The following is a 17459-nucleotide window of genomic DNA, read 5'->3' as shown; positions in this document are numbered from 1 at the left end:
TGAGTGAACATGGGTAAATGAGATTGGTATAAAGCATGCCTCAGGGACACTCCTCTTCTATACTGTGCCATGCTTGATGGAGCAGAGACCTTGACCCTGGTGGCTGTGACAGACAGGCTGGAGCAGAGCCAAGCTGAGCTCCATAGACACGAGCTAGAGCAGCAGTGTCGGTCAGCCGTGTTGGTGGGGCACAGGTGTGTCTTGAGATTGAATTTGATGGGTGGTATTAAAATCCAAACCAAACAAATTACATTTACGTCAATCAACTGAACCTTTCCCCTCAAATAAGTGCTCTTAAAATCAGCTCAAGTCCAGCTCATTCTGTTAGCTCTCTGAATGATCACTCACTCAGTTTAATTAGACACAGCAGCACTGCCTAGCCTAAAGCTAAGGCCTGCAATGCTGATACTAACCCAGCAAAGCCAGGTCTAAAGATAGTGCTAGCCCAATTTAGAATGCATCAGATAGCTAACTCGAGGCCAAGCTTGTGGCTGAAAGCATTTCATAATTTGCGTGAAAAGTCTTTATCATGCTTTTCGGCCACAAAAAGTAGTTTTGATTTTTTTTAGTATGTGGCATTTTTTCTCGTGCATCATCAGGGCTCCATTCTGCCAACCTCATTAAGTATTGAGGGCATTTGAGCTTAATTGGGAAGTTACTTAAAATTCCTCATCATGGTAATTACTTCAGAGCTGCCAATATTTCACTGGAGCTGCTGTGATGTCTTTTTCTCTCCCAGCCTGAGTGAGTTGGCACGGCTTCGCTGCTGAACACGGGAAATCACGGAGCGGGTTGCTAACGCTGGTATAATTTGCTCCTCCTCATCCAACAAAGTTATCCCACCTTTCAAAACAATGCGCCATGCCAACAGCTATTTTACTGAGGAGTTTCCACCTACTAGGGGCTAGGTGTAAGATTTAAGTTGTATTTTATGTCTACGTTGGAACTATTTCAGCTGGTGCAACCATTCAAATGTTAGTAGCTCGTAAACTCTGACTTAAGTTAGAAATTACGTTCAAACTAGGCTACGTCTGAACTTACGCACAGCTGGTGCAACCCAGTGCTGGGCTGTTTGTTTAGAAGTAGTATGTGAAATGTGTTTAATGACCTTGCTCAAATATGTGTGTGTAAGAGGGAGAGTTAAGGACACTGCACACTATAAGTAGTGACAGGAAGGCGTTTGCTGTCCTTGCTCCATGCTGGAGGCTCTTTCTCACCCTCCTGCTGTTAGCACTGTATACACTGCTGGAGCAAGGTGTGTGTGTGTGTGTGTGTGTACATGCATGATGTGTTTATGGTTGCATAAAGTCTGTACGGCCCAGTGCTTCTGCATGTTGACAGTTTGCTTTCTCAGGGTGCAACTAGCAAGTGCATATGTGCACACATACACACAGTGGAATTGATTTGACATTCATTATACTGTTGGCATACTCGCACACATTCACACTTTTGCATGATGACGTTGCGCATGAGAGCTTGTTTTGGGTTTCTATGAAATGGATATATTGTGCACCTTTTCCATTCCACCTGTGATGAGACAGCTGTGAGAGTAGAGGATTGGTTAAAATACCACAGGAGAGAGAAGACAGGAAAGAACTGACATTTACTGCAGGGTTCTCACACTTCCCTCCATCCCTGATGTGCACCGGACTCTGAGTGCATCCCTACTTCCCTTAATTGTCTCCTTGTTTCCATTCAATGGCGTCTTTTCCATCATAGTCACCCTTTTCTTCAGACAGAAGGAAGACATGAGAGGAAAGAGGTATCGAGGAAAAACACATTTGTAAAAATGAGACGTCCTTTCCACTCAAGTGACGTCAATTAGCGACGATGTCTGCACAGCAGAATCAGCTGTCAGTGGGCTTTAACTTCTCTGCAGCATTGATCGTTGCCTCGGAGTTTATATTTGAACAGATAATCTACAATTTAGCTAAAGTGAAGATACTGGCATCATATGAAACTAACCTAGGAAATCCATTGGTATCAATCATGTCATACTAGCTCGTCGCAAAGGAGGATGAATAACACTTCAAAGTTGTGCTACATTTTGGCGAGGAAAAACTGATATGGCCATTTTCAAAGGGGTCCCCTTGACCTCTGACCTCAAGATTTGTGAATGAAAATGGGTTCTATGGGTACCCACGAGTCTCCCCTTTACAGACATGCCCACTTTATGATAATAACATGCAGTTTTGGGGCAAGTCATAGTCAAGTCAGCACACTGACACACAGCTGTTGTTGCCTGTTGGGTTTCAGTTTGCCGTGTTATGATTTAAGCATATTTTTTTATGCTAAATGCAGTACCTGTGAGGGTTTCTGGACAATATTTGTCATTGTTTTGTGTTGTTAATTGATTTCCAATAATAAATATATACATACATTTGCATAAAGTAGCATATTTGCCCACTCCCATGTTGATAAGAATATTAAATACTTCACAAATCTCTCTTTAAGGTACATTTTGAACAGATAAAAAATGTGTGACTAATTAGCAATTAATCGCTATTAACTATGGACAATCATGCGAATAATCTTGATTGAATATTTTAATCGATTAACAGCCCTAACTCAAATCCCTTTTCAGACTTAGTACAGATTCAGAAGTGTATTTCATCTCATCCTCAACTTTTCCACGAGGCTACTTTATTGACGTTAGAGCACATTAACATGTTTTTAGCTTTTTTTATTAGAGTCCACAACTACTACAGGGTGTGGTCAGATTGGGCTGCCACAAAATATAATATTACACAAATACAGAAATTGAGTGTGACTAGAGCTATTTTTTATCTGCAGCAAGCCCTTGCATTGCCATTCATAGATTTTCTCTGTTTTTGCATGTATTTCTATTAAGTCCATATTATGATGACAATGTTTCATATTGTGTAGAAAGATCTTTGTATTCTATCCATCTTGGAAAAAAAGTAAATTATAGCCCCCATCACAACTAGCACAGTGTGTGATTTCCCCATTCTGACTGAATGGAAATGTGTATATGGTTTTATGTTGTATGCTGTACACATGGATTCAAACTGTGTTTCTGTTTGGTTCCCTCTGTCTCAGATATTTGGAGTCTCGGTGTGATCCTATTCATGTTGGTATGTGGCCAGCCACCCTTCCAGGAAGCCAACGACAGCGAGACCCTCACCATGATCATGGACTGTAAATACACTGTACCGACCCACGTCTCCAGCGCCTGCAAAGAGTGAGTGATGCATACACACTGCGGCATTCACACACTGACCTGCTCTGTCTACTCTCTCTACTCTCTGTAGAGATGGGTACCAAAACTCGGTACTAAACGACCCCGGGGGCAAATCTTTCAAGACCGTAGTATCGATAAGCTCCAATGTTAACGGTTCTGCTATCGGTATTGGAGAAATTAAGAAAATTGATCTATATTTAAGCTACATAAGCGTCATCTTGAACCTTTGATCTCACAAGCTCTGTTTCTAATTTTTAATAAGATTAAAACATTTGTCAATGATGCATTTTCCAACCCAGAAGAGAGCTCTCTCTCCCACACAGACCGGAGAACCTGCTCTTAGCGCCAATGGCGTAGAGAACAAAACGGTCCAAGGTGTGGTTCTACTTCACTCGAGTCGATGCAGACAATGATCGTTGCTAAAAGTGTAACATGTCTTTTGCTTGTAAGTGCAGAAACACGAGCAATCTGTCAAAACATCTAGCCAAAGTCACCAGATACAGGAGAAATGCACCATTTTCAACAGACTATCTCGTAGTTTATCCCTCGTTATAGTTTATAATAGTGATTTGTTTGAAACATGACCGTTTCTTATACTACAAATAATTACTTTATGTATTTTACATTTTAATTATCACATTACCAGTGATTTGTTCAAAACAATGTTTTCGCAGTTGCTAATTGAATGTTAATTTACATACAGTACCTATGACAGTATGACCTATACATATACCTAATTCTGTTATTCATTTTTTTCTCTTAAAACACAACAAAAAGAATCGTTAAACTGTTAAAGTACCGGATCGATAAGCAGTATCAGTAACAGTAGTAGTCCTGTTAAATCCCTACTGCTTTTTGATGGATACAGTTGGAAATAACTCTGATAGAGATTTCGGTCACACTTTTACAGTAAGACATAGAACTAAATGGAGCTTGGTGCGCTCTATTCCCCCGGTGTCTTCTGTGTTTTCTGTCCCACCTACCACTGTATCCCTCTGTGTATTAGTTTAGTTGTATTGGTTGTATCGCAGTCTTCTCCTTCTGTCTGTGTCTGACAGTTTAGGAGAACAGCAAATCACATTAAGCCTGTTGACCTGTAACCATACTGCAGTTACTGTAGCTTGCACCTGCCCACAGCAGGAGAAACATCTAATATTAGCACTGTACAGTAATTATGTTTCCATTAGCAACCGTCTCTCAGTTATTGTTTGATTACATTACTGACTCAGTTCACACTAAATAATAGACTAGTAATGAGTTTAACAACAGCACAGTCACTAACAATACAGTATGTTCAACCACATTGGAACATCTTTTTCTGTGTCGCATATCTGTGTATATATACTACTGTACAGATATATACTGCATATATAACGTGGGCTGTAGAGCCACAGTAGGAACAACAGTTTTCTGAGAACTGCCTCGTGGCTGAACAAGGAGTGGAAAAAAAATATACGTTTATTACATATTTTGTCACAGAAAATATGTTTTAAAACAGCTTTTCAATTGTTTTTCATTGCTGCCTTTTTTAATTAAGACAAAGTCAACAAATATAGTACCAAAATACCCTTGAAATTCAACACGCAGTTAAATTAAATTCAGTCTTCAATGCTAACCTATCAACTAGGGCTGTCAGTCGATTAAAATACTGAATTGCGATTAATCACACATTTCTTATCTGTTCAAAATGTACCTTAAAGGGAGATTTGTCAAGTATTCAATACTCTTATCAACATGGGAGTGGGCAAATATGCTGCTTTATGCAAATTAATGTATATATTTATTATTGGAAATCAATTAACACAAAACAATGACATATATTGTTCAGAAAGGTACTTCATTTAGCAAAAACAATATGCTCCAATCATAACATGTCAAACTCAAGCAAAAACAGCTGTCAGTGTGTCATGCCAGTTTTTACTCACCAAAAATGTGTATGAGTTTGGAGCGTTATTTAGCCTCCTTCATGACAAGCTAGTATGACATGGTTGGTACCAATGGATTCCTTAGGTTTTTTGTAGTTTCATATGATACCAGTATGTTCAGTCTAGCCTTAAAACTGAGTTGAAGAAATTAGTGTTAGTATTAAAACAAATTTGTGTTACCACAATATTATCGTTTTAACTTTGACAGCCCTAGTATCAACTCATCTGAGATACGCCGATTTCCCCCCCCCAGGATGGTAGATGTGCAGTAACATGAAAACAGATCAGAAACAGAAATGCTACATCCACACTACGAGGGACAAAAGCAACAAAACGATGTGGCAGGCAACATTGTCACCGGGTCGCTGTTGAAGTGTAACTCAAGCACTCGTTGATATAGTTATGGCCTGTAATAGCACGGGGAACTGGATATTTTTTTTCAATGTAACAGGGAGACTAGCTCAACTTCAATTTGTAGCGTGTCACGCCCGTCGCACAACGGCAAATGTCGGGCGTCAGTTTATAGCTTCATGTCACCGGCTTCCATTGAAAATAACTTGTAGCCTGTTGCTGTGTTGCTCATAGTGTGAACACAAAATCTCAGTCAGGGTAGAAACAAAATCCATTTTCAACACAATTGTTTGTAGTTTTCTGGCACAACTCGCTTGACTATCACAACAGCATTTAAATGATATGCCCACCTGTGAAGCCTGACCCAGGCGCTGGAGCACGGCAGTAGCACAGCAGTAGCACACTCATTTATTCCAGGCCCCGCAGACCAATTTGCTCCAGTAGCTGGCAGAGACTAAAAGCCTTCGAGCAGTTTGAGCAGCCCAGCTGCAGAGCAGCACCGTCCAACTACACACAAAAACACATGCTCTACCCTCAAAATAAGTGAGGCAGTTAGGCAAATAAATTAACAGTTGCATAATTAACCATGTGTGTTAGTACAGCACGCTCTTAATTCTTGCGCTAATTAATTCTCTCAAGATACACTGGGGTAATTTTTGAAGCAGTATAGACGGACAGCTTTTCCATCAACTGTGGTCAGGATTAATCAAGACAGTATTCTGTTCTCCACACAGAAGATAATGAAACCACCAGACCCTTTTGTATCCACTATTAACTTTATGGTCTACATTTTTCCTGAGTATCACAACACTTAATTTGCCAGACTTGTTGCAGATTTGATTGTAAAAGACAGTCGCACACATACTCAAAATCAGAAATACTTTATTCATTCCCAGGGGGAAATTGCAGTATTAATGACAGTTTTGCACAGTTGAATTATTGCACAAATGATTGTACAGTGGAGTTAAGTCAGTATTGTGTCTAGCAGCTGATGAAATAAGTCCAGGTCCAGTCTATTGACACTCAGAGGGAGGAGTTGTAAAGTTTGATGGTCACAGGCAGGAATGACTTCCTGTGGCGCTCTGTAGTGCAGTTCGGTAGAATGAATCTTGCCGTATTTCAAAGTGGATCAGATTAGACAAACTGTCAGAGGTGAAAACTCAAACTTTTTGGAGATAAGAAGTTATTTCAGTTCAACACCCACATGTGTTTGAATTGACGCAATGGCTAATGAGTGGATTTCATGGGCATGAGCAACGGCATTAGAGCCACTGTGCTCAACATGTTATGAAGGCCAATTCTTTATTTCCACGCACATCGGAGTATTTTTAGACACAGGAAATAAACGCTTATCTCCTCTGAGTCCAAGGAGAGATCTGACTAGATTGAAGTGCTAAGCTGAAGCAGCTGTGAGCAATCTGATGGGCTTTGACTTCAGAGCACAAGAGCTATTTGTCGCATGCTGTGTCCCAAGCTTATGTTTTTTTTCTTTTACCTTGTCACTCACTGGTGAATTATCCACACATATCACAATGTTGGATTTCCAACCAGCCTCTGCTGATGCTGCAGTGCTTCATCCTACTGAAGGATAGGTTTTGTGTGGCTTCACCCAGTTCTCCTAAGGCCCAGACGCACCAACCACGGTACCTATTTACTTTTCATTTAGCAAGAAGGGGTAGGAACACAGAGTGGTAGCTGATTAGTGTGAAGCTAGAATGTGTTGACCTTTGCTCGTCAGTATGGGAATCCCACTAAGAAATGTATTTCTACGTAGAGTCGCTGACACAAGTGTAAATAAATAGCATTGTTCAAATGCTAATATGTTTAATGAAGAGAGGGGTTTAGTGTAAACACTGTGGCCACTGGAGGAACACATGTTGTTTCTGCAGCGTCTGCTCTCGGCGTCTGACTTGTGGCTAATTGGGAGAACAGAGCTTGTCTGCTGCCTTATGTTTGGGGGCAGCGCAATAGTGGAGGAGGTAGACAGCCACAGTGAAGAGAATAGGAATCATAAAAAGATATATTGTGTGTATCTCACAGATGAAAACAAGAAGCGAGGTATGGTTTGTATAGGGGAGTGAAAAGTAGGGCTGGGACGATGTACCTATCTCCCGATTCGATACTATCACGATACTCGGTATTGCGATTCAATATTACAATGTATTGTGATTTTTGTTAACTTTTTTAACACTAGACCATGGGAAAAAGTTGAATAACATACTTTTAAGGGCTTATACTTTGGAAAATATCTAAATTGATTTTCAGCATGTATGTAGTCAAGAGTGAATAGATTTTTTTCCCACCCCTAGACATTAGCGTAATAAACGTCAAGGTTTGTTGTGAGTCTCCTCTTGGGTTAGTTTTTGATGCTCCCGTCCTCTAGATATCAGTTCCCACGAGGCCCACAGTCTTGTTCTCTGGCTGCTTTTTGTCAACACAATCCTCCGATTTTCTCTACTTGTGTCTCTGTCTGTGCCGTGAGGGGATGTTTCTGTCTTTCTGCTCTTTATTCCCCGTTGACTCACCAAAATGCATTTACACGCCTCAATTAATTAATTATTCACCGGCTCGCTTTTGCAATCCCACACTCTCCTCCTTCTGAGTTTTGTTTGGTTTTGTCATCCTTGATTTTAATCTCTTGGGATTAGAGTCAATATAAAATGTTTGTTTTACAGCCCAGCACCCCTCCCTGCCCCGGCCACCATCGCCCCCATCGACACATAGAAAGAGACAATTGCACTGTAGCTCCTGTCTTCGTCGCAGCCTGACGTGTGGATGGTGATCGCGCGGACTGTGTTTTTGAGCCAATCACAACCAAACGGAACACTATGTTCCTTCCTTTCCTGTCATTACTGTACAAACCACACACACATGCACACACACACACAAACACTCGGCCTCCTTCTCTGTATTTGCCTCACACACATCACTGACACAAAGATGCATCTGGGATTTAGGCAGTTCATTGCCTGCTGATTTCCATTGTTTGCATACAGTTTCCATTGTTTGAGGAGAGAAAATAATATCCATGCCTATTTTCATGCTAATTATTCTCTCGCTGTCCTTTTCACACACTAACACTTCCTCTGGCTCGTGCGTTGGTGGGATGGGATCTCTCACACACATCGTCCTCTGAGAATGTGTGAACTAGCTATTAAACACTAGTGTGAGTGTGTGCAACTTGTAATGGAAGAATATATAAGAGCAGGCAGCCCTGTGTGACTGCAAGTACTAGCCTATGTCTCTGTATAAGTCCCAAAGGAACGAGAGAGAGAAGGATAGGACAAGACGGCCATTTGTAGGGAAGCAAGTGTTGGTTAGAGTACCACATATACTGAGAATTCAAGAGGGCATCCTTCTTTGTTTGTGCTATCTGTTGCTTGTAGGGGTGTCACCATTCGATTTGACTTTCGATTTTCGATTATGGAGTCTTGTTTCATAAAGATCAGCAGATCATTGGTTTTATGCTCTGACAAATTCTTCTTTAAAAAGAGAACTGAACTCCCTTTTTATTTAGAAAGTCTTTCAAAAATTAGACTAATTAGACTATTGGCTAAGTAATGTAATCAGTGTATGCCTGAACACTGTGTAACACCGACTACCACGGCAAGCCTAATTCTAGGTCTTCCCCTCCATGCGTGAAAATTAGCTTTCTAGTCTCACTCAGGCTCATGAGCAGTGACCCTGATCAATAAGCTAAAAAAATATCCATCATCAGAATTAATCATTAATTTGTCCACGCTTACATATTCTGCAAGTGCATCCGTATATACTTTTTAATTTTACGTGTAATTATTGAACCAACTTGGTAGTACTGCAGTGATTGTCATCCGTGTGTGCAGTTAGTGGGGCCTTCCCTGCTGCCTCTATCTCCCCTCCACTGCTGGTGCTGCTGCTGCTGCTGCTGGCTGTAGTCCTCAGGGAGCCTGGCTCGCTCTGACTAATCCCCCCACATGACTGACAGACCAGTAGAGCACCACTCTGCCCAGCCTGTTATCCTGTAGCCTCCATCCCATGGTCTGCTCACACAAATACGCTTGGGGATTGGACAGAGTTGGGGAAAAAATGAATTCAGTGCAGCCAAAAATGAGTTGGAAATGCACCAGCTTGGTTGCACAGCTTTAGTCTATATGTGTGAATATGTAGGTGGATGGGTGTGTTTGTGGCTGTCATATAACTATACCAGACCTTCTTAAGGCCTTATTTAGCTTTTTTTTGCTTCATACCCCTTGTCACTAAAATCATTCAATATATATTCTGTATGTGGGGTTCAAGTCAACCTACAGTAACTTGGGTCCTGTAGTTCAACAGATATAGCACCTACTGTATAAGGCCCTGACAGTCCAGATTATATTACTCAGGAAAAACTGGCATGGCCTTTTCCAAAGGGGTCCCTTGACCTCTGACCTCAAGATATGTGAATGAAAATTTGAGCATATTTTTCATGCTAAATGTAGTATGTGAGGGTTTCTGGACAATATTTGTCACTGTTTTGTGTTAATTGATTTCCAATAATAAATATATACATACATTTGCATAAAGCAGCATATTTGCCCACTCCAATGTTGATAAGAGTATTAAATACTAAACAAATCTCCCTTTAAGGTACATTTTGAACAGATAACAGATAGAATATGCGATTCATCTCGATTAAATATTGTAATCGATTGACAGCCCTAATTTGTAGATGTTAAGTCCCTTCATGATTTCATTTGAAGCAAGTTATCTGCACAGTTTTCTTGTCGTTCGTTGTTTCTTTTTTTCCCCTTTGTCAGTCTGTCATCTGCCTATTTGTCTTCCTTATTATGCAGATGATAAAGATGGCTTACATCTGGATGCATGATGCTTTTTTCCCCCCTGTATTCATTTCAGTCTTCTCACTAGATTCCATATCTCACCTAATCCTATTAAATTGCAATCTCAGCTTCCAACAATGTCATTTGTGTTTGAATTTTAAGCTCCCAGCTGACCAGCTGTAGTTTCACATCCTCGGCTCTGTCAAAGCAAATGTCTCGCACAGTCTGTCACTGTACATTATACACCATGTATTCAATGCCTCCATCTGCTCTTACTCAACATACTCTAACAACGGGTTAGATTGTACTAGAACAACAAGTCCTAGTTCAGCAGACAGTAGTATTCACCCCGGGAGACTGGTTTACTGAGCCTCTGCTCTGGGCTGTAAAGTTTTTATCAATTCAAGAAGGATGTTTGACACTGTGAGTCTGAGATATTTGTTAGGTTCTGTTCTCTTGTTGCAACGTTACATTTAGTTGTTTTTGAGCGTCTTTCTTATAAAACTCTAGGTCTCTATCTTTATATGTTTCATAGGCTATGCAATGCTGTTAGAGAATATGCAATATGTTGCTGTGGAAATAAGGCTTTGATTGAGGAAAACGTGTTAGTGTCACCAATGATTGATTAAGGAAAGTGCTTCAAATTTGCATCCCTAGAAGCAGCCCAAAAATTCTGATCAAACAAACACACTGGTGGGGCAGAGTGGTGTGACAGTGTTAACATAGTGAGAAGCAGAGCTCTAGAGTCACACCGGTCACTCATCAGTAGTTCTGACAACACGGTCCTGATGGGTCTGGTGGAGCAGGTGGACACCTTCAAGCACCTGGGAAGCAGTCAGTCAGCGCCGGTACTTCACAAGCATACAGATGGGGTCTCCAAGACCCAGGAGTATCTATTTCTCCTCTAGTCACTCATCTAATCTGCTCTCACTTTGAACAGAACATCTGGGTTCAGCTCTCTTACACTGCCAGAACCAAAATGTCCAGTTGGTGTGCTGGAGACCACATCCCTCACATTAATAAATGTGTAATCATTTTACAGGATTTCTGTGTCTTTTGAATTCAGATGCATTTTAAGTTTCTTTTTTTTTTTCTCTCTCTCTTCTTATTCCTCTACTCTCGCCTCCTCCTGTCCTCAGTCTTATAGACCGTATGCTTCAGAGGGATCCCAAGCGACGGGCCTCCCTGGAGGAGATTGAGAGCCATGCCTGGCTGCAGGGGGTCGACCCGTCCCCAGCCACCAAGTACAACACTCCCCTGGTGTCCCACAAGAACCTGTCGGACGAGGAACACAACAGCATCATCCAGCGCATGGTGCTAGGAGACATCGCCGACCGAGAGGCCATAGTGGAGTAAGTTGTGTGCTATGTTTGTCTTTCTCTCTGGAGTACAAGCTGGAGTATAGAGCTCAAACACATGCTTTCACTCATGTCCACAGCAATGTAACGTTGTTACCCTTGGTTGGCAATGCTCTGTAACATTACTGGCATATAGGCTTGGCGTTACAATATAGTAAAATGTGAAGTTCACAAACAGAACTGGAGCTGTTTTCTATGTCATTCAAAACTGGTCATGAAGATGATGCACTTGCTAAAAAAATTACACAAGACCTGCAAACTACTTCCAGTAGGGACAAAGGAGCTGAGCGGGCAGTGGTGTATGTTTGGGAACACTTTATAATAGGGGTGGGGGGGAAATTGATTCACCTATGTATCGCTTTTTTTTTTTTTTTTTTTTTTTTTTGCAATTTTGAAATAGATTTTTTTATGCCAGAATCAATATATTTGCTTAATTTGAGTCTATGTTGAAGTAGAAGGAAGTTACCACTTTTATTGTTGTAGTCTGAGTAACGTGATGTCATCTGTTCCGTATCCGTCAACCAAAACAAACAGCAAGCGGCCGCTGCAAGCCGAAACTAGAAAGTAGAAAACGGCGGATAATCCGTGTGGATACGACTTGCACCCTCACATATTAAATCCAAAGTGGTAAACACTACAAATACAGTAAAGTATGGAAACACTTTGGGTTTCACACATTGCAGGAAAAGCAGAGCTAGACATCACGGCTAAAGCTGCATGCTAACTCTGTCATGGACAGGAAACGTTATTGTATTGCGGTAACGTATGGTCAAACCGGCCGTCACTCTCATCTCCGTGGTCAAATGGGCCGACGCTACAACTGTAGAGCACCCATATACTGACATTTATGTAAAATGCATTCAAACGGCCCCGATGGAGCTGACCATGGATGTATAAAGAGAACGGAGCTGACGGGAGAGCTAGAGACGACCTTGGAGAAGTTAGAGGAAGTATAAACGTGTGACTACGTCCGGTTTTCAAAATAAGGTGTTGACAGAGAGAACTGTATATACAGAATACATATATGGAAATCAGATTGATTAGATTATATTCACCAGAAGTATAAAACATATGTCCCTTATAAATAAATAAAAAAAAAATACCACTAGTTTGTGAGGGGAATGTCTTTATTCTTTGATTTTTGGGTTGCTGGAAAAAATGTAATAAATAATTCCTGATAACGACTGATATATTTGACTTCAGGACATCTCAGACTGAAACCTGAAACTGAAATCAAACATTTTTACTGTATTAATTTAGAAAGTAAAAGTCCCCAGAAGTGTATGATTCAACTTTTTCCCATGGTCTAGTGTTGAAAAAGTTAACAAAAATCGCAATAAATCGTAATATCGAATCACGATACTTGTAGAATCGCAATACTTAAAAATCGCGATACACATAGAATCGGCACCCAAGTATCGTGATAGTATCGAATCGGGAGATAAGTGAATCGTCCCAGCCCTGCTTTATAATAACCATCATTTATAAATGGTAACTTGGGGAGACCCAGTAATGTGCGGAGTACACACACACACATAAACACATGTTTTCAAATCCCTGTACAAAATGACTGAACATTAGATTATCCGGTAATTCAATGTCCACCCACACAGGAATCAATGAAAACTAGACCCGCAGCCTGCATACAGCCACATGCAATTAAGTTGATAGCAGTCGCACTGTTCCATTTCCATAAAATGTGAGTGAACCTGTTTCTGTTTCACTTCACTGTGCTGACGCGTGAAGAGCCACACAACACAGCCCAGACGTTAACTCTTCACCCCTGCAGCTATGAGAGAAACCCGGTGTGCTGCTACATGCTGAGAAAGAGTTGCATGAGAGAACATAGAAGGAATAAAAGAGAACAGCTGTTGATTTCAGAGTTATGATTTCAAGTTCACACTTGTCAGTCTCCTTTCACAGTTCACTGTGATCTTCCTCTATGGAGCTACCGGTGGTGTGATGGAGAGAAACACACGCACACACACACACACACACACACACACACCACTTTGAGTGTCGACTAGGGTTGCAAAATTCTGGGGATATTCAAAATGGAAACTTTCCATGAGACTTAACGGGAACAGGGAGTGTTTATGTGTGTGTTTGTGTGCCTCTTCTTTAGATACTGTGTGGATGAGCTCCTGAGATACCTGTAGAAAGAGAGAGAGAAACTGTACATGTGTAGCTCACAGGCTTCCCCACTGAGCATCAATCTTTGATGGATCCGTTGTGTCACAGTGTGATGTTGCTACTACAGTTGTGCGTTACCCTACATCCTCTACTCCTGTCTGATGCAGCTGCTCTTTCATAAGCTGAAGTGTCACACAGCAGAGACCTTGCCTAGCTATCACAGACTGTAAAAGTCTGGGAGGTTTCCATTCACTACAGTCAACTACAGAGAAGGAGTTTGGATTGGCTCTCATACTTAAATACACATTGCCCCCCCCGGCATGCCAGCCAGTTAGCTGTGATTAAATAAAGTAAACTAGATTCTCAGCAGCACAACATGACATACTAATATATATATATGTGGTAATATACCAAAGACACCTGGTGTAGTGAACAAGAGACCACAGCACTGCACTCTTCAACATTAGACGTTGCGAACCAGTCACCACATGTGTGAATCAACAGAAATATAGTGAATGATTTATCAGAATACAACATATTATGACTCCTCTAAAGGATCACTGAGGCATTGAGGGATTTACTCTAACGTTACATAACAGTATGACCTGTTCCAGACAGACACATAGAAGCTCAGCGTGAGCGTACAAACACACATACACAGTGCATAAATGCTCTCACTCCTCCCGTGTATACAGCTGTTGGCAGCATTAGTTTCATTGATATGAAAGAGGAATGCTCTTCTCTTTATACAGACTTCACATGTTCCACTTAGGTCACAGAGGTCAGCAGGTCATGCTTCACAATGATATGTACACTTGTATTGCGACAGTGCTATACAGGTGTATTGTTATCCTGTGTAAAGTTCTTGAGTTGATGTTGCTGAAATAGCTTTCGTATTTTCATTTGTTTTGTGCTGAAGTTGTTGTGGACATATGTAGAGCTGCAACAATTAGTTATTTATTCCATTAGTCGATGGACAGACAATGTGTCTGCAACTATTTAGAAAATCTCATTTTTAATAGTCATTTTTAAACAAAATGCCAAACGTTTGTCGGTTCCAGCTTTCTCAAATGTGAGGATTTGTTGCTTTTCTTCATCATATATGACTAAACTAAATATCTTTGGGTTTTGGTCTGTTGGTCGGACAAAATAAGAGATAGGAAGACGTCACCCTGTGCTGTGGGAAATAATAACATAGAATAACAGCATTTTTCACTATTTTCTTCACTGTTATCTTATAGACAAAACAATTGATTAATTGAAGAAATAATCCTCAGATTAGTCGATAATGAAAATAATTGTTAGTTGCAGCACATTTATTCTGTGCCGTGGTGTTGGAGGTTTATTGTGACATTTGACAGTTGACTGATGCACACAAAACACTGAATGTCATCATGTTGTTAGATTATTTTGAATTGTCTCTAATGTTGACATCCAGCGTGTTGCCCTTATTGTCCTTGACTCCGTTCATCCCCTTCCTCATGTCTTGTTTTCCATTTGTAATTGTTCCCAATGTGACTGTGTTGTTTCAGAGCCCTGGAGACCAACAAATACAACCATATCACAGCCACGTACTACCTGCTAGCAGAGAGGATCCTGAGGGAGAAGCAGGAGAAGGAGGTCCAGACCCGCTCCTCCAGCCCCAGCAACATCAATAAGGCACAGTTCAGGTAAAGGAACTAAAACTCTGCTTACATTTCAGCTGAAGGACGACCTTCCTCATGCTGCGGCCTGTGTGCACAGTTCCAGATTTTTAGTGAAGAGTGTGACTTAGAAATATCACTGCTCATCACCATAATGACTATGTGAGTCATGGTATGAGCCCAGAAGAGGGTAATTGACCTATCTCGCTCCGCTGCCTGTCTTGCTCCCCTCGGCAGAGCCCTGCCATAGTTGCTTAAGACTGGGTTACATCTCCAAAGGTTTCATCTCCATTTCTGGGTTCACTGGGCCTCCACCTGCCGGGCTCAGGGGAGGTGGAGCGGAGGAAATGGGAGACAAAATAGGTTGAACTAGAGATGTTCCGATACCATTTTGCCTTCCCGGTACTCGGTATCGGCCGATGATATACCGTTCCGATACCAGCTTGATAAAAAAAAATAAGTACATGTAGTTATTATTAATAACCCTCTGAGACCCACAATAGACCCGTTTTTGTCTTTTTTAGGGGGCTACAGGGAGTCTTTAGGGGGAGATAGCAGGTCAACAGTAGATGTCACATAGAAGTGGTGTACATCATCTGAAAGCTGAGAACCTGAAGATTAATTTGAGATGCAGCTCAGCACTGTGTGCCAAGTTGTTCTAGTCATAAATCAGAAATAAACATGAATTAATTAGTTTAATTACTCAAAATAAACTGTAAAAGCGTATAAGAGTTTAGAACATTATGATGGAAGTATATGATGGTCATTCCCATGCTCTATTATGTCTCATAAGTAGTTTTTTGTTACACAGATTTGGTGCTAAATTTACGCACTTTTTTACCATTCGAGAATTGATAAAAATGACCAATAATCCCTCCAGAATACCACATTAAGACACCAAGACCTTGAGAAACACCGTAGAAAAAGCCATGCTGTGATTTGGTATCAAACACTTTTGACATTTGGAGATTTCTGCAAGAATTGACATTTTTTGACATTCTAACTCTGTCATGGACAGGAAACGTTATTGTATCGCGGTAACGTGCGGTCAAGCCGGCCGTCACTCTCATCTCCCATATACTGACATTTATGTTAAATGCATTCAAACGGCCCCGATGGAGTCGACCATGTGTATCGTCCCAGCCCTACTGAGCTCTGGTGAAATGAGCCTTTAGCCTCCTGTGCTATGATCCCTGTGCAGCAGATAGCGGCTAATGTGTTTAAGGAAGACCTGATAATTGGCTCAGACTGACCCACATACCAGGAGCTGTCCCACTGCCAGGCCTCCTGAACATGCACACACATTTTGCCACACGTGCACTAACACGCCCACATCCTCAAAAGCTGATTATTAAAAGGTTGTTTACTTGAAACTAAGGCTGTCAAACAATTAAAATATTGAATCTTGATTAAAACTCAAAGTTGAGTCCTCTGTTTTATCTCTCCAGGCAGTCGTGGCCCACCAGAGTGGACATGCACCAGGACATAGAGGACAGCTTGGCAGCTTCCTCCATCTCCCATGCTGGAGGGCCACAGTCCCCGGCCCGCAGCGCAGAGAACCTGCTCAACGGACATCGCTCCAAAGGCCTGATGGAGCTGGGCCGACGCGAGGAAACCGTGACTGACTCTGCAGGACCGCCTGCACAGGTACGCTTTGTTTTCTTTTCCACTACTGGGAATATTAAAGGGATGTGGCTCTGTCACCTCCTGTTTAAATTGATTCTAATGCATGTGGCTGCTCTTTTTTTTGTATCCAGGGAGCCTCTGCTGCTGCCTCGGGCTCCGCTCCTGGGTCTGGTTCTGGGACCAACAGGGCCCCCACACCATCCACCTCAGCAGCAGCCAAGCAGCGAACCTGCCTGTTCAGGTGGGGTTCAGTTTCAGAGGAGGGTTGTTATTTTGTGTATTTTGCTTTTACGAAACTTTCACATCAAATTATCACTGAATGAAAACAAAGTTAGTTAGAAACCAGAGTAGTTATCGAAAATGAATTACATATTTTGATAATAATCAGTCATGATTCAAGAAAAACTCTGACTCTGTTTTACATC

General features: G+C 41.4%; 1 protein-coding gene across 1 annotated transcript in view; it reads left to right on the top strand.

The window, feature by feature from the left end:
- Positions 1 to 17459, top strand: part of snrka (SNF related kinase a) — a 46063-nt gene that overhangs the window by 23176 nt on the left and 5428 nt on the right. Inside the window, exons 3-7 of the mRNA XM_074654460.1 lie at positions 3061 to 3202; positions 11414 to 11626; positions 15298 to 15435; positions 16857 to 17055; positions 17166 to 17275. Of these exons, the coding sequence (XP_074510561.1) occupies positions 3061 to 3202; positions 11414 to 11626; positions 15298 to 15435; positions 16857 to 17055; positions 17166 to 17275 (802 nt within the window). The remainder of the gene's footprint in view (positions 1 to 3060; positions 3203 to 11413; positions 11627 to 15297; positions 15436 to 16856; positions 17056 to 17165; positions 17276 to 17459) is intronic.

Source organism: Sebastes fasciatus, chromosome 12 (genome assembly GCF_043250625.1).
Source record: "Sebastes fasciatus isolate fSebFas1 chromosome 12, fSebFas1.pri, whole genome shotgun sequence".
In the NCBI taxonomy this organism is placed as follows: Eukaryota; Metazoa; Chordata; class Actinopteri; order Perciformes; family Sebastidae; genus Sebastes; species Sebastes fasciatus.
Note: the sequence above shows the minus strand (reverse complement) of the source record. Positions and strands in the feature narration are given on the sequence as shown.